Source organism: Catharus ustulatus, chromosome 4, assembly GCF_009819885.2.
Source record: "Catharus ustulatus isolate bCatUst1 chromosome 4, bCatUst1.pri.v2, whole genome shotgun sequence".
Classification (NCBI taxonomy): domain Eukaryota; kingdom Metazoa; phylum Chordata; class Aves; order Passeriformes; family Turdidae; genus Catharus; species Catharus ustulatus.
The window spans coordinates 47,508,277-47,531,767 of record NC_046224.1 but is presented as its reverse complement, the minus strand read 5'-3'; the positions used below and the strand labels follow the sequence as shown (position 1 = coordinate 47,531,767).

Here is a 23,491-nt window from a genome sequence, read left to right as displayed (position 1 = left end):
CCAACATTCTATAATACTCTGTCCTCAGAAACCAAGAGTACGTGACTGTCACAAAGCACAGAAAGAGTGGAGGGCAGTAGCTAACATGTATCACTCTCACAGGACTAAATGGGACACACAAGCTCAGGTGTCAGTGCCCTGTTCTGAGCATTTATATCAAAGTTTCAGGTACCCAAAGCCTGAGAGGCCTCAAATTCTGCCTGGTACAGGAGCATCCAAGTCACTTAAATTTCCACGTATCTGTATTTTAAATGCTTTTTTCCCCAAAAGATTAATATAATTTCTGCATTTACAAGAGACTGGAAACCACTCAGCCTGCTTCAATCAAAGTACAGTGCTTCTCTCATTCTTTAAAGAGTACTATTGTAAAATGGGCACACCAGGAAGGCTGCTAAAAAGCTACTAACATTTTTGTCAAAAACTACCTTCAACAGTTCACTGCCTTAGGCCTTAAATCTTCTCTCAAGTTTCATTTTGTGACTGTAATTAAAATTATCAGGCACTATCTCCTGCCTGATTAATGCAGCATCTACCAGCAGATGTTAAAATCCCAGGAGGGGCCAAGTAGAGGAGAGTATTTGTCATACCTTGTAGACACCGTGCCTGCTTCTCTTACCCTCCACGCATGAGTTGGAATATGAAATATTAAGTGTATCTCAACAGGGCTGCAGTGAGCTTGAAGACAAACTGTGGAAGGTATTACTATTATACCAGTTGCTTTGTGTTTGGTTTGTGGTTTTTTTCTGCAAGCAAATGAGGTAGGATTTTTTACTCTTTATTGAAAGTTTCACAAGTATGGGCAGTGTAAGGCCCCTAAACATTCAATACAGAACAGACAAAAGTATGTTTTACACGTATACAGATCTAGATGCAAGCTGAACACAAGATAATACTTGTAGTAACTAAACCTTCCAGGTACTATCTCAGCGTTCCTTGGGGACACTAATTTGGGTAGCACCAGCTAACAGGCACCCGGAGAAGCGACATGTTGCACTCCCGGACACCACACCGCTGCACCCTGAGGCAGGACGCGGGAGCTGCCCGGCCCCTTGCTGAATCTCTGGGTCCCCCTGCCAGCAGCACAGCACAACACAGCCGCGCCGCGGCTCCGCACGGGAGCGGGAACAGGGAGCGGGAACAAGGCGCGGGAGGCGGCCCCAGGCACGGCGCGCTGCCATCCGCGCTCCCCGCTCCGCCATGTGCGCACTCACCGCGCGGGCCCCCGCGCCGGACCGGCACCGAGCCCCTCCCGCGCCCGGCCGGACGCTGACCCGCTCCTCCCCGCGCCGCTTTCCGGCCCCGCCGCCCTCCCGCTCCCCGGCCGCGCCGGGCGCGGCCCCGCTCGGGCGCCCACGTGTTGCGGGGCCGACCCGCCTCCCCCAGCGCCGGCCACGCCACGGGCCCCGGCCTAGCGCGGCCCGGGCGCTCCGCGGGGCGCGGCGGAGAGACGCGCGGGAGGCGGCGAGCAGCGCTGCCCGCTGCGGGCCCGGAAACGAGCAGCGGCGCGGCCGCCCCGCGGAGGGGTGCTCGGTGTGGCACGGGCACCGCCGGCCCCCCGCGTCCCGCCAGCCGCGGGGCCCCGCTAGGCCGGGCAGGCATCCACGGCCTCTCCGCGAGGGAGCGGGAACCCAGCGCCCCCCGCCCGCCCCCCGTACCCCCCACACCCCCGGCCCGGGCGGCGGCGGCGGCCGCGCTCCGGCGGTACCTGCGCGGCCCGCGGGCGGCGGTGACTCAGGAGCAGCGAGGCGGAGGCGCCGCGCGGCCGGCGGTGAAAGGACCCGCGCTCCCGCCGCTCGCGCTCATATAGAATTAACGTCACCACGTAACCCCCCTCCCCCGCCGCCCGCGTCTCATGGCAACGCGTGCGCGCGCCCTCGCGCCGCCCGCCCCGGGAGCGCGCGCCGGCCGTTGGCCGAGGGCCGTTGGGCCCGAGCGGGGCGCGCGCGGAGCCGCCCCCGCCGCCGCCCCCCGGGCCGCGTGCCCGGGCCTCGTGCCCGCCGCGTGCCCGTGCCGCCCCCGGCCCGGGAGAAGGGCCCAGGCCGCGGGGCCGCCAGCCGCGCCGCCAGGTGCTGCCCCGGGAGCGGGGGGCCGGACCCGCCCCCGGTCAGCGTGCGAGGCCGCCCCGACTGCTGCGGTGTGCCCCAAGCCCGAGCGCGGGGGTTTCTGAAGGCGCCTGAGCATAAGCAGGAGTTACTCGGGCAGGCACCACAAAACCACAGTCGGTGCTAGCTTACCTGGAAAGACCGAGCTGAGCACCGCGGTGGTTCATCAGAGTTTCGACCATTTCTGCCCTGGCTGGGATGCGCAGCCAAAGGCAGCAACAGCTCCAGCCCTCCCATTTTGACTCGCAGTACTTGCCTGCCAGACTTGGTTTCCTGCAAATGCCTGTCATGCCTGACTTGGGGCTCCAAACAAAGCCGTTCCTAAAACCGATCCCTTTCTAGGGTTTCTCTCCCATGCTCATGGTCTTGAGTAATAACACGGAGCACGCTTGGAGAAGACATCTGTGATCTACACTAAACTTACAGAAATGTAAATGTCTTTGAGACTTCTAGCTCCCCTTGGCTGCAATCAGCCAGTGATTCCAAATATAATTAGGTGGGATGGCCAGACACATGGTGTGGCGGCGTGAGAGCTGTTTGCTGAGGATATATTGCCAAATACTTAATGTGTATTCTTTGGAATTTACCAAATCCTATCTACTTGTCTAAGCAATCTGCAGCCTAAACGTATCTATTTAAATAATGGAAATGAACAACAGAAAGCAAAAGAAGAAGAAAAAGTGGTGGATCTGCCAAGTATCTGCAACACATTCTATATCAAGAACAAGGAAACTATAAAGGATTCTATTCCTTATGGTGCTGCACCAGCTTTGTTCCAGTGTTTGGCAGTAAAATCTCAGCCCCCAAAAGCAGGTGTCTATGGGGGAAATAAATCCCATCTGCAGGGCAGAAGTTTATGCACAGAACTTAAGGATGCCCTCCTATTCCCCAGCACAGTGAATTTTTGAAGGCAGGCTTCTTTATATCATGCAATTTTAAATAGTTTGAAACTACAAAGCTGTAAGGAGGAAAAAGAAGGATCCAGGACAAGGGTTGCACAGCATTGTCCAATAGGTAGGAATTAGGGAGAAATAGAGATGGAGATGCCACATGATTCTAAAATTAAAATACCTGTACCCTCCCTTGCAACCCTTTTAAAATTGTACTGGATACTAATGTCTGGTGCTTGGGAATACGAAGAGGACAGATATGTACAGAAGGCATTTGGTAAAAATGAACAGTCGATTGCTATTATTGTAACAACAATTATAAGCCATTGCAGGCGCTCCCTTTATTCAATCAGCTGAAGTGGCAATCGACTGTAAACAAGTGATTCACAAGGCAGTGGCTCGCCTTGCTTGTCTTTCTGAGATCTGCCACCTCGTGACATGCAGAGCCCTGAGGTGACACCCAGTGGCCCCTGCGAAGGGGTGTGGAAGGAATGAGACGTGCAGAAAGCCAGCAGTGTGGAGTAGAGAGCATAAGGTAGTCGACAGCCACTAAGCATGTCTGAGCTGGAAACGTACCTCTAGGTTGGAGGGAAATGCCTTTTCAACAAGAATTCAGAAATGTCTTTTGGGGGTTTGAATTAGCCAAGTGTCCTTGTTCGGGGACAGGAAGGTGATATCCTTGACAGTCAGGGGAAACTGAACATTCTCAAAAAATGACTTAACAGATTCAAAGGAGAAGAAGGAAAGGCTGAAAAGCCTCATCCCCTGCTCCTCCTCTAACAAACTGTGTGCAATTACTAATAAACCCCCAAAACATGCTATCGGAACTGGGACGCAGGGTAGGACGAAGAAACCATAAACCAAACATACCTGGAACAAACTCCAGCAGCTTTATAAACTTTCTGTAAATCATTATCACCAAGCCCAGCACAATAGTTATTCTAATCCATGCACCTCTACTGAAAAAACAGCAGTGTTAGGGACACTACTGGAGCTATCTCTGGGTAAGAAAATAAGCCTAGGGACCAGAAAGGTATTAAAAAATAAAAAAAGCCTAGGGACCCAAGACACATGGAGGCCTCCACCCCAAGAGACATTATGAATTCAGACAACATGGTTACTGACTGCTTTACCCCAATACAGAGTAAGTACAACCAAAATGCAATCAGAACTGGTTTTTTCCACTTTCTTGGGGTGCAATTTCTGTGACCAGCTAGAAAGGGACAAGTGACAGGCTATAAGGACACAGCTCCTGCTTCCACATGGCACCTGCCATCACAGATGGGTGGAAAGAGGAAAAGACAAACTTACTTCTTACCTGAATTGTATGCACATGCAAGATTTATAGTTTGAGTTGTTTTGCTGTCAAATGGTTCCACTTTATCCTGACATTTGTACAGTCATGAAAATTGAATAAAGAAACTGTAGTTAAACTTGTTTTGATGGCTGATATATTTTTCTTTGCTTTTTGTGTGTTTCCCATGTGCATGCTATGTAACTTGTAATTTCAGTCTGTCTGGATAGTTGAAGTACTGCCTTGGAAATGCACAGAACATCATACTAATGCCATTTTTTGAATAATGGGAATAAAAACACCTGAGAATACCTTAGATATTGACATAGATATATTGCCTTGTAAACATGGAGGGGTTTTGGGGTTGGTTTTTTTAATATTACATCTTGAAGCTTTTTTAAAAGACTTAGAGCATGTAAGAAACATTCAGGTGTGGTCACTGAGTGCACAGAGACACAGTGTTCTCCCAGCTGGGACAAAGAACCTTGGTAAGAGACACTAAGAGAACTTCCCTATGGTATAAGAGTTGGGATATGTCTTCTGAGGACGGTGACTTGACATCAAATTGCTGCTCCAAATCAGCAGAGTTTGAATCAGGTCCCTCACATGCTAGGTTACTGTCTCCTACACAGAGCTGTACAATACCAGGGAATCTGACCTCTCCCTCAGTGCCTAGCACTTATTGGAATGCTCCCTTCTGCATCCAGTCCCCTGGAGCTTGCATCACTAACTCAGTCATTGCCTGTGAAAGGGGCTCAAGCAGAGGCTGTCTCCAGAAGCCTGGAGGGCACTCAGGGACAGAGCACAGCTCTGGGTTTGTACATGGAGGGCCCTGAAGAAGGTCAAGCACTGATGCTGTTGCAGGAGGCTAAACCAGTATTTCTGTAACAGCCTGTTGCAACAGACGGGTTTGGCACTGAGATCCAGGCTCAGTCTTGCTAAGGACAGCCTCCAGCATGCTTGTGCTGCATTCAGGCCACAGCCAAGCTAAAGCAGCTGTGCCTTAGCTTAGCACATTTTTGTGTGTTGGTTTTGAAGCTTAGTATGCTTACTTCAGATCAAGAATTCCACTGTGGCAGATCATTCGTTGAACATTAAAGCTCCTTTCTTTTTTGTACTACTAGAAAAATGCAGAAGGTGCTTAGTATGAACCTGGATGTGATTACCTGGACACCTAGACATGCCTTCAGACCACTAGCCACAGGTTTGGCACCTAACAAAGGGTCAGTTTTAAGGGATTCATGTCCTGCTCAGTCCTGCAAACCTGCAATGTATGAAAAACTGTGACTACACATTCTCTTCTGATCATGGCTGATTTCAGAGCAGCTCGCCCTGATTATTTTCCAAAGGATCAATTACCCAAGGTTACCATCTCCTGAAATCTGTTGGCAGATGTGAGCACTGAGTTACAGCAATGGATGATATGAGCATTCCTTGTCTATTTGTGTCTCTGGTAGCTGGCTGAACTTACAATCACCATGGAAAATTGTCTTGGTTTGAAAGACAGGTGTTTGCTAAGAAAAGCAGGAGCCTCTCTTTGAAATGGAGAATGTAACTCCTCTCCCTCCAAATTATTATAATTTTGGAATTAAGCGGCTCTTGGGCAAAGATATGGGAATTAGCAATAACAGTTATTTACTAGGAAAAGAATGATAATAAAATAAAGATAAATACAGTATTACAAAGATCAAACCCAAAATGCTGACAGAGTCAGAATACAACCTGACACTCCTTCAGTCAGGGTGTTGGTAGCAGTCCCATTAAATGATGGTTGCAGTCCCCCTGCAGTGACAGATGTGATTCAGTTGAAGCAGTGCTCCTGTACAAGGTGCAGTTTTCCTCCAAAGGACCAGTGATGATGTGGAAAGGTCCTGTTTTCCACTGGAATCCAGTGGAAAAAGGTTTCTTTGGTGTTTCAAATCTCAGTTTTTATCTAGGTACGAAAGGCTTGGCTCCTCCCTCTGGCTGCAGCGTCTCCCAATGGGATGGTGTAATTTTATCAGTCATGCAGTGGGACTCAATGGCCTATTAACAGCCAACATCTTCCTGGAGGAAGGATGAGTTGTGGAAAAATAAAGACGATTGTTTCACCTGGTTTTAACGGATGGCCCATTGGCAGAGTATCTCCCACGGAGATAAGGATCACTGCCTTACCTGGTTTCAGCAGATGGTGATAGAATACATACTTTTGGTCACATCCTGTATTGCAACCTCAGACAAAGATATCATCAGTCGCTGGAAATGAGAACAGTCACTGAACTATTTACAAAGCAAAAACTACAAGTGTCAGAAGAGGTGCCCTTTCCTTGGTACATTTTCAAACAGCACTGAAACCCTGTGTGGAACTAGTAGGTTTATCAGCACACAGTGAAAACAGAGAATCCAGAGTATTCCTTTAAAAAGACTAGATTGCTTTCTTGTGGCTGAAAGCACTTTACTGGATGATTATTCCAAATTACATGGCTAGACAATGAATGACACAGCACAGAGCTGGTTAGTTTTCCCATGTATTGTTTACTTTTTGAGGAGTTACTTGTTTTATAAAGGAAAACATCATCCCAGAAAGCAAGTCATGGTTTAGAAACAGTGCCACAGGCAGCATAGAAAGTTCTGCTGAACTAACACATGGCAAATCATGCAAATCCCCATGCAGAGCTGAGTGAACAGCTCTCATAGGTTTCTGGTTTGCACTTACTTCTGCTTTTTGTGAATGAGTGCAAATTTTCCCTCAGGGAACACAGGAGTAGCAGCAAACTAAAGAAATACAGTGCGTGTAACCTTTGACATACTGTAATGAAAGACAAAGAAAAATTACATGGTTTGAAAAAAAGTGAAATGCTGAAATAACACTTCTATTAAATATGCACTTTTTGATACAGTAAAATCTTTAATTTTTCAATGTTTTTTACTGTCTAGGGACTAAATTATGACTCTTTCTTATATTAGAGTAATTGCTCATAGATACAGAAGGTAGAAATGAAAACTAACAGAAAGGATAAAAAAAAAAGGAGAGATAGAGAATATAGGGATATGATGTGTAGTAATTATTCAGGTGTACTGACAGCAATGAAGAAATATATGTACAATTACTTTAGAGGTAGTACAAAAGTTAAAATCCCAAGTATGGAACACTTGGTGGTTTTGGGGTCATTGCTGGTGGCTAGCACTCACTGTAGGTTTTTCAAAATATTGCACTTACTGTGAAATAGATTTATTGGGAAAAAAATCAACAGTCCTAACTGAAATGTCACTGTATAATAGACCTTTTTAAAGAAGCTGTATGTGAAAACTCATGAACTATTAAACCATTATATTAGAAAAAATCCTTTTTTTAATGAATGTAAATTAGTTAAGTAATAAGAGGAAAAGAAGCTGTATCTCTTGTAGTGCTTGTGATCGGTGCTAATGTATCTAACAATAAGACAGTATCTAACACTAATGTATCTAACACTAACAGTAAAACTATGTCCAGAGGGATTCTTGTTTCTAGTATTATTGTTCACTTCGCTTGATAAAATAAATGCCATGGAAATGGATAGTTACAGTCAAGGGGTTTGCTTTGGTATCATAAGGATGTAAGTAATATATTGCTTAAAGGGTGTCCAATACCTTATACATAAAAGGAGGCAGCTCACTCCCTTAAACTACTCTGGTTCTCTGACCTTCCCAGGTTTAATGGTTTGGAATTGGGTTTGTTTTGGTTTGGTTTTTTCATGGTAAGAGAGTATACTGGCCATGCAGAACTCTCTTGTTGTTAAAGTGCCCACTACCACCCCTGGATATATATTCAACCTCAAAGTGAGGCAGGAAATGGTTTGGAGCCATTTGAAAAAAAGTAGCATCCAAAATAATGGGGAAAAAACAATAACCCGTTCTTGCGGGCAGAATTCCTTCCATGCTTTTTCCCCCTCTAAAAAAAAATCACAGATGGAGCAATTACAAATATTCCATCCAGATTATCTTCAAGTGTTTAGTTTTATTGTTACTATTTCACTATCTCTTTATTAGTGTTAGCTCCAATGTTTTCAATCAAAAATCATAATAAAGCCAAATCTTATATTTTATAATCTAAAAATACTAAAAAAACTTTGGCAATATTAGCGCTTTTGTCCCATACACACATCAGGTTGAAACATTTGCTAAGACGTACCCTTTTGGACAAGCAGTGTATTTTCAATGATTTGACAATTACAAATTTAATCTATGACCTTGACCTTTAAAATAAAAATTCTCAGCATCTCTAGTCAGAGTATGACCTGGCACAGGAGAGCTACTTCTTTCCCCTTCTGATTTCTCAGAAGGTGATGAACCTTCAATGAGGACAGACACAGACACTACTTGCTTTTCTCAGTGCATTTATCTAAATCTTCTTTTTTTTCTTCACAACATGAGTAAAACATTTTTTTTCTGAAGGCAGGTGCATTGTCACCACATAGCAGTACAGAATACATGTGGAAAGAATTGTACCTACTCCAGTCAGCAAAAAAATTAAGGGTGCCTCTAAATTACAGTTCAAAACACAGCACTTCAAGTAGATGACATTCAAAAGCTGATTAGCTCCATGGCAAAAGCTACCTGAAGCATGCCAACGCAGGGATACAAACAAGTAAATTTGTAAGAAATGGTGCATATTTAAAACTTTTGTGTAAGGCTCATTTTCTCTCTTTGCTCCTGTACTGCTTCCTCTGTAGCTTTGACTCGGGACTGGAGCTGAGAGGAGTTGAAAGGAAAGGCAAGGATATTCCACTGAGATGTCTGAGTTTGGGTCAATAGCTGCATTGGATCTTGCATACAGATTCTTAGGACAGTCTGTCACGGGCTGACACCGGTTCTGTCCCAGAGGGTGTCTGAAAGAGTTTGTACCGATGGGGTTCTCAGATGCTTAAATCCTGTCTACTGCAACGGAAGTGCACTTTTGACTGGAAAATTGTGCTGGATATTGGTATTGCTCAAGGCCCCCCTCTACCCATCTGAACTGGTTTCTAGGGAGATTTGTTACTTGCTAGGGGCTTGGTCTGCGACATTGTGGAGACACTGATGTGGCATGCCTTGTCCTCGGAATATTGACCCCAGCTGTGCTTCCAGGTGGACACCAAAGCTGCTACCAGGGAAGACATGAGTTGGTGTATGGAGTGTGTCTGCCTGACTGTGGGCAGAGCATGGAGGGCAGATGGGTTTGTTCTTGATCCTGCTGGTGAGGGGAAAGGCTTGACATGGAATGAATGAATCCTTTGGATCAACAAGTGGTTGTGTACCTCATGTCAATGATAGGGATTTTTATTTATGAGCCTAGATCCTTTGTGAGGATCAAAGATCATTGGGGAAGAGATGGGATCCCATCATAGTCGGCAAACCAAAAGCATTTTTGCCAACAGGCTGGCCAACATGGTAAAGGTATTTTGAAAATGGGAAAGATGGGAGAGTGTCAAGTGTCAAGTGAGGAAGGGATTGGCTGGGCTGACAAGTGAAAGATGTAGGGTGAACAAGAAAGACCGTGAAACCAGCACCGCAGGACTGAAGGGGACCTCCAGCCCCTACACCCAAATAAGAAAGTGCTAAGATAACAACATTATGGGGGAAGCTCTCACACTTTTCATGGTAAAAAACCTGCTTAGGGACCTACTTGATGAATCCTACAGGAGATGGACCTGCAGAGAGGAGAGGTCCATATCAGTTTGCTAATTTTTCAAAGCTTAGGAGCAGTCCATCCTGATTTGCAGAAAGCCAAAAAAGTGGCAGGAGGTCTTCATGGACAAGGAACTCCTGAAAAAACACTGTCATATGAAGGGAGCATCACAAGAGGTGGCAACAGGGATATGTGAGAATATATAGAATATATAGAAATATAGAAAATCTTCTTTCCCTTGCATGCTGTCTGAGCATGCAAGAGTAGCATTAGAAAAGGCAAAGCCTCCCAGGACTTGAACCTGCTAAGGGACGTGAAAGGCCGCCAGAAGTGTCTCAGCAGGAAGGGCCATGTGGTGAATAGGACAAACAAATGACATTAAAATGGCCAAAATGCACAATGTTGCCTTTGCCTCAGTTTGCACAGATAAGATTTGCCTTCAGAACTTCCAGGTGCCTGACAGGGTGAAAGTTTGCACCCAACAGCCTCCAGGGTTTCATCAGGCCTAGGGAGGTGTTCCTTCCCCTCTGGTCTGCCCTGGTGAGATGTATCTGTAGTGCTGAATCCCGTCCTGGGCTCTTCAGTAAGGCATGGATATACATACCAGCTCTGGAAAAGAGCTGTCCTGATTAAGAGACTGGGGTATCTCTCCTATGAGATAAGACTGAGATTGTTTAGTCTTGAGAAGGAAAGGCTAAGGGCAATTTTATCAATATTTATTAACACCTGCTGGGAGTAATAAAGAAGACAAAGCCAGACTGTTCTGAGTGGTACCAAGTATAAAGACAACAGGCAACAGACACAGATTGAACTATGCTAAATTTCATTAAACATAAGAGAAAACTTACTCACTCTGAGAGTGAATGGCACAGGACATCAATTTGAATCCTTGGAGATAATCAAACCCCAATTGAGAACAGCCCTCAGCAACCTGTTCTAGATGTTCCTGCTTTCAGCAGGAGTTTAAACTAGATGACTATTCTGTGATTCTATGATAATTGCATAAAAGCCTTGTTGACATTTGATGTTCAAGGATGTGAGATGGAAAAGCTGCAGAAAAACCTCTCAGCTGAAGTTTTCATTATGGAAAATGCCGTGTGATACCATTGGTTTAAAACCACCAGAACAGCAGCACAGCATGCCTAACATACACCATGCTCAAATGTCATCTTATTAATTCAAACATGTCCATGAAGAAGGCAAATCAAAATTGTTCACTATGATTTGCATGGGGAAAGAAAGCATTCATACTTGGGGAAGTTGAAATTGGCTATATTCTCTGTTATTTATTAGGTCTCTTTCTAGAAAGCCATGCTGAGTCCCAGTTATAAATATAGCATTTTAGTGTTCTGCAGGAGAGCAGACTGCTACTGCATCATTTGGCTTTATAATCTCTATACATTTCAAATAATATCTGTAGCCTAATTTAGGCTGTTTTCTTATAAAATATACTAGTATTTAAATGCTGATGGTACTGCTAAAACTGCTTTGACTTTTTTGCTTGTCATTCTGTTTTGTTGCTTTATTTTGATGCTTTTGCTTTTCATCTTTCTCTATCTTCCACTGCAATAAGCAGACTTGGGGTTCTTAAGAACTCTGTGATATTGCTACATCAGCTGAAAAAGGTTGCAGGGCAGAAACTAGGCAGAAAAATAAAGGGAAGTTGCAAAGTATGAGAGAAAAGCAAAGGAGAGGAAGTTTGGTGACTGAAGTAACCAAAGCCTTTGAAAATAAGGTGGAATTAATTCTACCTGACTTCAGGTGTCCTCAGCTTCAAAATCTCCACTTTCCTGTGTTGCATTAATAATGGAGAAAGATAAGCCTTGGTACAGTATAATTCACCTGGGCTGTTTCAGTTGTTGGAAGGTGGGAGGACTTATGCCCTAGAAATGCCTCTTTCTGTCTGTTAACAATACAAGGTCTAGAGGATGATCTCAAATGTAAGTGTGTGCATTTAATGACTCAACATAAATTCTCTAGCACTATTTTCAACACCTGAAGTGAAGAACAGAAAGCTGAATGTTACAAGCAGTCTGGGCAGCTTGTACTGCCAAAGTTGAGTGCCCTGGAATGCCTGGAACAAAACTTGCCCAGGATATTTATTTTGCAATATTAGTATTGTTTTTCCTTTCTATTTTCCACAGTGGTGTCTGGGACTGAAATGCAGAAAGTGTACATACAGCTAGTAGATTGTTTGGCTTGTGTTTGGATCTGTAAGCATAACATCTCTGTCCAGCTTCACCTTTTTCCTCAGGTGCTCCAGAACTACTTTGATTTATGGTGGTTGCAAAATCCCAGGTGTGGGCAGATGTGCAAATATTATGTGATATGTTTCTCCTTTCCCTTAGCACAGCTTTGTTGTTTTGGGGCAGATGTGGTGTTTATCCTCACGATAGCTTTTCTCATTAATTTGCTACTCCAGGAAGCAAGGTATCTTAGTTTTATTGCTGATGCCAGAAGGACAAGAAAGATGGTCAAGATTCCTGAAAGATCTCTATGATAGCCTAGAACAGTGTATGTGACCCTTGGGTGAACAAATCTGCATTGAGCTAGAAACACCTGGTTTTGAAGCATCATTTAAGCCTGGAGAATTCATCCAAAAAGGACACCATACCAGTAAAGAAGCAATCTGATGCAGCAGTCAAGCTATGCAGAGAGAAAAGACAGAAAGCAGACTTATTAATCCAAAAGTGCATCTGTTACATAAACAACTTCTTGAAGAAAACATCACTGTTGAATAGCTTTTTTTTTCAGCTCAAAAGGAATAATAAATGGTAGGTAAAATAACAAAGAACTCAGAAGACCGGGTGAAAATATCCTTTCTTCAAAATCCCTTAAGGGATTCTGAAAAAATGTTTCCCCACGTGTCAAAGGCCAGATTCCCCAATTTCTTAATAGCTGATCATCCAGTCATTAATTCACTGCTAATGCACAATGAAAAATAATAATGATTACAACATAAATAATTTATAAGCATTAGCCATGACTGGAAATACAGACATAGTTTAAAAGGATTCCCACTTTTTATTTAGGAATGGACAAGCATAATTACATTTGTTCTGTAAAAATCAGGTGTCCTGTGTAAATTCAAGATTATACAATCAACTTTTATGACAAGTCTTCAGTAAATTCCTGAATTCAGAAATTTCTAGGGAAGATTTATTTGTTCACAAAGTAAATTCTACCCTGGAGCTCTTGTGATTTCTTTACCAAACCAGTTTTACATTTAGGATAACATACTGGTTTTAAATTATCCATAGCTACTCAAGTAGTGGCATTTCACATATCAATATATTATGTACCATAAAGCACTAATATAAACATTTACTATTATAAACATTTTATTATGTCTATCAATAAAGCGAGTTTTTAAAAATATAATTTCCTATTAGATATTCAGACATGAATATATTCATTAGAATGTCATGGTATTTAAAATATCTGACAAGTTACATAGCATTTTATAACATTAGAGTGGAATTACTTGCATTAGAGGAATAGGAATACAATAATTAAGTAATTAGTAGATGGGATATAAGCTCTTAGGCAATCAGTGCTCCAAATATTTATGAATGTCTAGCATGCTCAAAGCTCTAGTTTTTTTAAATCATAAAAAATACGAGTTGATGCTTTGCAGATATATGCTCTTGACAGTCAATGAACTGGAGGAATCCTGCTTCATTAAACTGATTGCTTACTCCAAAAATATCTCCATCTACAGCTATTCCTCCCAAATCCCATGAGGCAGACAGCAACAGCCACCTGAATGCTTTTCAGTCTTGCAGGATCTCATTAGATGCTGAGTATTCCAGCCATGCTTCTGTTCCTGCTGCCCTCCTTCCTGCTGCTAAACAGTCAGCCTGATCCCAGTCCTACTGACTCCTTGTGCCCAAATAGGCAGTGCTGTGCTGCCCTCTGAACTCAGCCTCTTGCTGTGCTCTTGTGTTTCTCTACATTCTGGTGTGTGTGGCCTTCAGGCAGCTCAAGTCTCCCTCCTGTGTGTTCCCCTTGGTGCTGTTACTGCTGCTCAGTGGAGTCTCTGCCCCTGGCTCCTGGCTCCACATTTAGCCTTCAGTTCCTGTAATCAATAACTACGACTGATAACTGTTATCTAACGTCTCACTAGCATTACATGTATTTGTTTCTGTATTCCTACCAAGGGACTGAAAACATCTAGATGGTGGCTGGGAAAGCAGGTGCAGCAAAGTGCAGCTGCATGAACCAGAGGGTTCTGTAAAGAAAGATGTACAAGTTTTTCAAACCATTTAAACAATAACTATTTTCTGTTTGAACTTTGGCACCTTAATAAAAGGCACTTTCGACATAGCTAAAATGAAAGAACAACTTCAAAGGAAATAAGAATGTGCGGCCTCCTGAATTTTAATTCATTTGCTTCAGCTAATTAACTACTTGCACTGTCTATGTGTATAAATGTGCTCTCTACTCTAACTAGTTTACTTACCACTGTGGGTTTGGGGGGGGTTGTTTGTTGTTTTTGTTCTGGTTTTTTTGTGTGGGTTTTTGGGTGGTTTTTTTGGTTTTTTGGGGTTTTTTTTGTTTTTTGTTTTTTGGTTTTTTTTTTTTAGTTTTTTGCTGTCAGAGTGTTCTGGAAAAAAAATTGAAGCAGATGCAGTGATAGGTGATTAGAGGCCTAATCTTCTTCATGCATTGCTCAGCAACAAAAATTATGAAGTTGGTTTATAGTCTATAAAATACCCACTTGTTGCTTTGGACTTAGATATTGTCAAGACTGGTTGAAGTGTTTGGATAAGAGCCTGTACACTGCAGGAAATCTGTGGAAAAAAGCAAGTATTGAAAGTCCTGCATAGCCATTGGAAAAAGATTAAAAACCCACCAGGATTAAGCAGCAGGCAGGGCATGCATCAGCAAAGGAGAGAGCTACACATCTTTGCACTGCTCCTTGGAAGCACTCCTGCATAGATCCCAACCTGAACAGCCCAGCATCTTTCAGCCACACCTAGAATTGCTCCTTGCTTTGATTTTTCATCCAGTTAGTGTGCAACATTTGTTTAATGGGACTATTGCAGTGGAACAGCATAATTGAAGTTCTTTTCTTCCTTGGTATGAGCATGTGTATTTCGTCTGCCTCATCTGCATTAGTCATGTTTGCTGGGAACATGCAGCTGTTAAGTGGGTCTCTTGGAGCTGGATGGCATGACATCAACACACACAGTCCTTCCCAGTTTCCTTCCCACATGCTGCTTTGCCCTCATGGATAGGACAGACCACTTACTACTCTGTTCCAGCATTCCTGATAAAAGAGAGGCATTATTCTGTACTATTTCTTACCTTGACAAATTAGTTTCTTCCTCCTGAAAACAGAAATTTCTGCTTGCAGCCCTGCAAACTGCAGCTTGATTCTCCCCTTCCTCTTCTCTCCTCCTTTCCACAGGAGCCCAGTGCACTTCAGAAGTTCCTTCAATAGGCACATGGCTACTAATGGCCACTGGTAATTTTAGGGGAAAATCTTAGAGTTGCAGGCTGTGTGTCCCTTTCTTAACTTCATGGTTATGACATACCTTTAGAACTCTTTCCAGAGCGCTAGATGTTCCATTTGATCTGCGTGTTGCATTCAAAATAATTCCTGTCAACCACAGGTGGCATTTTGCAGATGCCATAAATAAAATGTAGACTTGTGGAAAAAGAAAAAAAACCTATGTAAATTCTAATGTAAAGTATCTCTGATAAAGCCCCAAAGACATTTTATGTAGGAAGAACGTAATTTTGAAATTATTTTACAAAGGGAAAAGATGAGAAAGCTGGGAAAATGAGACTGTTTACTTGCTCTTGCTTCTTCTTTGCCCTATCATTCCTTATCCTGCACTTAACCAACAAGAGGTGACTCTGAGGACAGGTTTTTTCTGTTCCCTACAGAACTGATCTGAGAGGCAGGAGCTCCCCTATGCAGCACAGTCATTTCATTAAGACACCATCCAGCCCAGAGCCTTCAGCAGAGCAAAACCATTAAGAGCATCAGCCTGAGCATCTAGCAAGGATTTCCTGGATTACAGCTCAAGCTGATTTTACATCAAAAATGGCAGATAAACCTAGAGATTAAGATTTTCCTCTGTTTCTGGTGGATCTTACTAGAGACCCTGCAAGCACTGTAAAGAGCCTAACCAGGTAGGATCGCTCACCCTGAAGGGTGAAGACAGACATGTACAGGGAATGTGTAATCATTCACCCCTCCTTGATGGCCTGCATATTTGACAGATAAAGTAATATGCAGAACAAAGATAACATCAGGTCCCTAAATTAATGGACTACATGGAACTTCAAAAGAGAAGCAGGAAAACTGGGGAAACTCAGGCAGGATTTTAATAGTCAGGAATCTACTTGCAGTCATATATCATCAAATAGAATTTCATTTGCAAAGGATGGTCAGGGCTTATAAGGAGACAAATTCCATTCTGTGCTCACCACATGGTGTAAAAGGATCAAAAAAGGGCAAAAATACTATGAGTAAGAAGTGAGTAAGAAATTTCTGACTCTGCTGACTTCATCAATGCGCTCATTAGCACCTTTTCAATTATTAATTGCTCTGGCTGCTGCTGTTATTACTGATCCATATTAATCCTCCAAGGAAGTCAGGATGACAATACCAAGTCATGATGACCTTGTCTTTCCATATGCTATGGCTGGTCAGGAATTTTCCAGTGAAACAGCTGTTCACTGGGAAGTGTGAATTTTCAAAAGATACTTGTTTTGGAAATAAACACATTTCATTGATTTCTGTTGTGAAAGTGTTTTTCGATCTGACATGGTCTTTCCACAGCTGATGTTTATGAAGAGGGTTTTTCCTGAGGAGTTTGGATAAATAGGCTCTCTTTCTTCCTGGCAATTTACACAAAGTGAATGAGAGGAGACTGAGGAACACCCAACACAGGCTGTGTTCTAGGCTGACCCACCTTTGAGACCAATATTTCCCAGACAGGCCTCACACAATGCAGCAGATTAAAAAAATAATCTCAAACCTTAACAAAAAATAGGGAAGTGACATCAACCTTTGTTAATTTTCTCATGAGTGTTTCAGACATTTTGTAAGAGTCACAGCTGTGTGAGAAGGAAACATCAGAGATTAACTGTCAGACACCATCAGTTCAACCAAATATTGAATTAAATCTATTGTATTCTGAAAGAAACAGATTCTTCTATTTCAATATACTTTAAAATTATTTAAATTATTTTAAATATATTTTAAAATACAGCTCTGTCATTTGGGTCAATATCTTCTTCCCAAAGTCCAACCAAGCTCCAGTAAATTTAGGAACAATACATAGTTCTGTGTGCATTGAAATGCTTTAGAGTATTTATAGTATTTTAGTATAATTATAGGCTTTTTGCCTTTCCTTTTCTTTTTCCATACTCCTGAATGGTTCAGTGCTCTTTCTGCATATTCAGCTGGGTAGTGGTTCTGAGCAACAAAGAATTATGTGATTAATGGTTATACTGAAATGAACACATTTATCCAGTTGGGAGAGTCTGCTGGAAGCCAACAGATCCAAGAAGATATTAACTCAGGCTTTGTTATCATCAAAGTTTTTATTCATCTTTGCATGTGAGATGAGCAGAGGTCTTTAGAAGGTTCCAGAGGAACCAAAGAGTTATTCTTTTTAGTGTGAGAAACAAAGCTTAGGAACAGCAAGTAAATGGCCAGTGTGCAAGTTACAAGGCCAGTGCAAATTAAGGCAAAAATTTGCTAGAAAAGGGAATGAATGGGATAGCAGATTCATGAAAAAGGAAGAAGATAGGAAGAAAACCAGAATAGAAAATGAGTGAAGATAAAAAGAGAAGGCTGAAATCTGGATTTATAGACTGAAAGATGTAAGACATCATAATTTTTATTATTATTATTACAATTACTACAGTTGCCATTGTTTCCTTTTCTTTAGCAATAATAGTACTAACAGAAATGTGAGGAGTTAGGACAAGAATCCCATAAAACTTGCAAGAGGCTCTTAAAGAGGGACAGAAATCTGCATAAGTGTTAATCGGTTTGGTTGTTGGGTAAAATGTCTCCCACTTTCTATACAAAAATTAGTGGAAAGTCAATATTTGTGCCCTGGAGGCAGGTGTTGATTTGAATGAACTAGAACTAGGGATGATCAAAGGAATGTAAAAATTCTTCAAAAAAGGATTACCTTCTCAGAGAGGGAAACCACTCAAAGTGTTAATTTTTCTGAATGTCAGAATGTTTCAATTCCATTCCCAAGTCAGTAGCAGAGATGCTTAGGAGAAGATGCTTATATGCCAAAACTCTCCCTTTGCTCTCTAGAGTAGCATGGTTCTTAGGGAAAGGGTGTTAATGGCCTGAAAAAATCTCCCAACCCAAAGCCACAGAGATGTTTGAAGGTTGGTCTGTATCGCCTCCCAGGCACATCAAGGGAAAGGACTGAGCCCTAGACAAAAGCTTGCATTTTGTTTTTTTTTTTGGAGGAGAAGATGAGTTGTCCTCATTTTGAATTTAGATAATTTTTAGAATGTTATTTTAATTTAATTTTATTTAAGCAGCTGCTAAATCCCTTAAATGAATCAAATTTTAATTAATTAGACAATGACAGGAACAAGGTGGTGGGAAGGAAACATGCTACCTACTTCTTTTCAGAGGAACATCCTTTTTCATGGAAAGGAAGAAGGAGTCAGAATCCCTCTAAGAATGCATTGAGCTCATAGCATCTTAGGTGATTAAAAAAAAAAAAAAAAGATTTGCAGTAGAACTGTGTAAGAAAAAAAAGAATAAATACGGAACAGCTGAAATAAAATGGGTACTTAGTCCTTAAAATCAGAATATCATCAGACTTAGCATGTCCTTCCTTTCAACTCTCACAGGACACTGATTTAGCTATTCACTCATGTTTTTTCAATTCTGTTTTATTCCCAATCAATGCAATTTAATAAAGATGCATTGTCTGATAGGCCACAGCTATGTTTTCCGAACATTAAATAAAAGGAAATTCCCTGGACTTCCAGGTTTTGTTTATGTTCCTTTTTCTACAGCTTTATATCAACATGGGTAAGCACTTCCAGTGCTGGAATTCACATTCCAAGTGGCCTCTAAAAATGATCCTTCCTTATAAGAGAAAACTTAGCAAGGTGAGTCCATTCAGTAATAATTCTCTGGAGAAGCACCAAATAACCCTAAGCAATTAAGAATTTTGCCTTTAGCTCTTTTCACCCTTATGGCTTCTAATGGGAAGAAGGATGGAATGAAAAGTGTATTTTCCCCTTATTTGTGTGAGTTTCAGTTCATGCTAAATGAGCAGAGATGATGTGCAGGTACAGTGGAATTTTAGCAGTTGAACCATTTGTCTGGGTAGGGTTTTTCCTCCTTAGTGCCATTTAGCACCATTATTTTTGAATGAGACATGCTGAAGAGAGAAGAAATGGGCTGTGTGAAAATATGCAATGCAATTTCCATGTGAATTATTTTAAATCTTCACTTCCGGGATGTCAAACATTAGGGAACAAATGCAGACAATCCTAGTTTCTTCTCTGAAGGAGATCATAAGTACATGCTCATACTTTTTGGAAGGTCAGATGATGCATTAAAATCCCATAAATCCCAACTTTGAGTAGGCAGTCCTTGCAGCAGTTGTAGAGATCATTCAGTGCTTGTTCCCTTTTAGGTTGTTGTTTCTATATCCACTCTTGGAAAGGAAAAAGATGTTCACAATACATTGATCTGTTTATTTATAAATTGCCAGATCTTTGGCTGGAAGCATCCCAAGCACAAGAAAAAAACCAACAAACTTAATATGGAATGCTATCATTTAATTAAATGTGTTTATGTTATCCTAGAATTTCTCCACTAGTTTATTTTCTTTCCTGATTAAAAGGAAAATATTCTATTATTAGCAATGTACTTGTCTCTCATAGTTGAAATTAATCTTCAAAGAAGGGAAGTTCTTACTGAAAATTATTTAAACTTATAATTTTGATGCAAAAAAAACAACACCAATTTTGCATTTAGCTGTCATCCTCACCGTCTCCATTTACATTTCCAGGAGAATTTGGAGCTCAGAAAAGGTGCCAGACTGACAGTGCTGGAAGCCAAGGCCATTTCTTTCTTCTTTCATGGTGCCGCACTGGTGAGGGGACTGGGGGTGCCCGGGAGGTTGGGAGGAGACAGAGCCAGAACATGTCACCCAAACTGACCAAAGGGGTATTCCAGACCGTATGAAATGGTGCACAGTTATATAAAGTGGGGGGAAGAAGGAGGAAGGGGTAATGTTTGGAGTGATGGTGTTTGTCATCCCAAGTCACTGTTACACAGGTGGGGCTCTCCTGGAGATGGCTGAGCATGCCTGCCCATGGGGAGGGATGAGTTCGTTCCTTGTTGTGCTTTGCTTCCGTGTGTGGCTTTTGCTTTCTCTATTAACATTTCTTCATCTCAACCCCCAAGTTCTCCAGTTTTTACCCTTCTGATTCTGTCCCCAGTCCTGCTGGTGGGGGAGTGAGTGAGTGGCTGTGTGGGGTTTGGCAGCTGGCTGGGCTTAAACCAACAAGAGCAAGTTATTTGGCTTGAAGCTATTCCTGCAGGTGGTGAGGAAGAAGACAATCTTCCATCAGGGAGTTGCTATGTAATCTGACATTTCTGTAGTCCATCTCAATTTAAAAGTCCTCTTGCAAAATCTCTGACTAGCAGTCCCAAAGGGGCATACTAGGGAGGAGGGAAAGAAACTAATAATCCATCCTGAAACTTCACCCTGAGACTGAATGTGACAAGGGGCTTCCAAAGTGAGAAGACATTCAGAGCCACTCATTTTTGCCATGTCTTTGCATTATACATAGAGGATGCTTCTCAGCAGGGCAGATGAATCTGTGCCGAGTTCCCTGTTGCAGTGGCGAAATTGCATCCTGCACCCCTGGGCAGCAGGAGTTCACTGCACCCCTCTGCTCTTCCCTTTCCTTGGGGCCTGCAGGGGGGACACCTGATGAGAAGCTATGAAAATGGTGGAATTTTGCTTTCTCCTCAGCAGTTTGGTTTTCAGAAGGACAAAATTGTCAAAACCAATGGTGCTGTTTCTTATTATGCATGTGTACAATAATTGAATCCGGGGCATTGGTAGGTAAAAATGACAAAAATTAAATGCTCAATCTGCAGTTCAAGGAGAGGAGCACACTGAGGGGCATAGGGACACCAGTGTGTGCATATCTTTGGATTATTTGGCACTGTTTTTATTGGTTTCACATGGCAAGGTCTTGGTGTGAACCAAAATCCCCATTCCCCATCTCCCTGCGCTGCTCCAGGGGAGAAGGAATCAGGAGTGAAGTGAAGCCTGGGAAAAAGGGGGGAAAGGTGATTTATGATTTGGTTTTATTTCTTGTTATCCCACTCTGATCTAATTGGCAACAAATTCAATCAATTTCCCCGAGTCAAGTCTGCTTTGCCTGTGACAGTAACGGAGTGGTCTCTCCCTGTCCTTATCTCCAGCCAGGAATCTTTGATTGTATTCTGTCCAGCTGGGGAGACAAGGGGTAGAGCAGCTATGGAGGGCACATGGCATCCAGCCAAGGTCAATCTACCACACTGTTACAACATTTCTACAAAGAAAAAGCCATTTAATTTCTTAGAAATAGTCCATTTTTTATTGTTTCTTTTTAATGTAGCATACTATATATGGAATCTGTGTTGTCATTTGCTGTAATTCTTGCTGCATTAAAAGTTATGTTTATGATGTGAAACACAATGACCCAGCTGACAGGATGTCACCGGTGTAACCCATGTAATCTGTCCCAAACACTTGTTCCAATGGCAAATTTCTGATCTAAATCTATGGTAGTGAATGCAAACAAAGTCAAGACAGGTAAGATAACAAACACTGTGGTTCAACAGCTCATCAAATTATTTTCAGGTATTCTGTGAAGGCTTTTTGGTGAAATTTTGTCCAATCTTCTAAACACTTCACTGAAGAATTAGAGTGCAGAATTTGGGCAGGGTGTGTCTTTTTTTGGTGGGATAGCTTTGCAGATGGCTAAAATGAGGTGTTACAAATGACCTTCTTGTTTGTTTTACCTAGCTGTTTAATCCAACTTTTAAAAGCGGATAGAACTCAAAAGCTGTCCGGTCAGGACACCAGAACACAAATTGTTCGGGACAACCCTTCAGAAGATGATTTAAAAGATCACTACTAATGAGTTTCCAAGGCAATGAATTGTAAACTGCCATGAAGTAATGGTCACAACACTGTCACAGTATTGTCTTTAACCACTACTATCTCTTTTTAGTATCTTGGGGCTGGACCTATATACAAAAATACAATACAGAAAATGAAAACAAAAATAGCAATGGAAGGTTTGGTGTTCACTTTAGCTGAGTATTTAGATGTCTGGTTTTCAGAAATTATTTCTATCCCATAGGATAAAAAAGGCATCTTGACACTTCAGGAACAGGTGAGAATATTGCCATTTTGGGCAGCAGCACAGTGGGCACAGAAAGCCTTAGGGGCAAGGTTTTTTTAACAACTGACACAACCTGGCAAGCAAGCAAATATGAAAGGCAAAGTGTGATGATATGGGCTACTCAGAAATGAGTACAACTTAGGATCTAAAAGCCTTTTTATGAAATATATGTGAAACCAGTTACCCATGGACCTGAATTCTGAAAATCTCCTTATCCCTGCTATTATCGTATTCTGGCAGGTGAACTCTCACTTTTCTCATGCCACAGCCCTCAGCTTACACAAGGGAGGTTACTGAGCCCACGCACGCCAGTGAATCTGCAGATAATCCAGTGTTACCAACAGAATTACCTTGTATTTCCCTCAGGGGGAAAAAAAGAGAAAGAAGATAACTTGTCCTGAATAAATAGGTGTTTTGTCTTTGATTCAGCCAGGTGTCACAGCACTCTCTCAGGTCCCTTGCCTTTTTTTTCCAAGAGCTGCACTTCACCTGCCACACTGGCATCCAAATCCATATATCCTCACTTGTCTGTTACCCTCCAGACCACCAGCATCACGCAGCACTGTCTAGACCCCCTTTTTTCTGGGTTATTTTGAAGTACCCAGTTCTAATGCAGTGTCATCCTCCAAAGCGCCCCGAGGTTATTATTTATTTCTTTGTATCAAGATAAGGTTAAGGTACAGACCTTCAATAGCAAGCAAACTAAGTTTTTGTCCTTTCTTAATGGAATTTTATTCCCTCTCTATTTCTGTACCAGGCAGAGTACAAAAACATGAGAAACATATTTGCCTGAATACATCTCAGAGGGCATTGCAGCAGCTCGGGTGGTAAACACAGCCTCTGCCTTCATATTGACAAAATAAAATAGGCCAACACTCTCTCAGAAGCTGCATAATCTGGAAAAGCTGCTGACTGTGGATAGCAGATGATCGTGATTATCCTGGATACAAAGGGAATAGGAACAAGGAGGTCAAGCCAGAAGTAAATAGGGGCCATAGGATCCAGGTATGCAAATGTAACATTAAAGATGAAAAAACTGTGCTAATGCAAATGCATGACTGACCAGTGGAAGGACCTGGTGAGGAAATTTGTAACACAAGCTTCATTTTTACCAACAGGAAAAAATCTCAGAAAGCTACAGTGACATGCACAGAGT

The 23,491-nt window shown here is 42.3% G+C and overlaps 2 protein-coding genes across 4 annotated transcripts in view; one reads left to right on the top strand and one right to left on the bottom strand.

The window, feature by feature from the left end:
• The window catches only part of NAP1L1 (nucleosome assembly protein 1 like 1), a 28,800-nt gene extending 26,497 nt beyond the window's left edge, over positions 1–2,303 (bottom strand). For 2 of the 3 annotated variants that reach the window (XM_033057490.2, XM_033057491.2), the window contains exon 1: positions 2,235–2,303. The gene's annotated coding sequence lies outside the window, so the exon portion shown is untranslated. Of the gene's footprint in view, positions 1–1,705; positions 1,820–2,234 lie in introns of those variants that run through there. The other variant, XM_033057492.2, reaches the window with a different exon arrangement.
• LOC116995601 (basic proline-rich protein-like) lies at positions 1,198–2,229 on the top strand. The gene has a single exon (XM_033058456.1). It carries the CDS (start codon positions 1,198–1,200, stop codon positions 2,227–2,229), a length of 1,032 nt encoding a protein of 343 aa, XP_032914347.1.
• Positions 2,304–23,491: the final 21,188 nt, after the last annotated feature.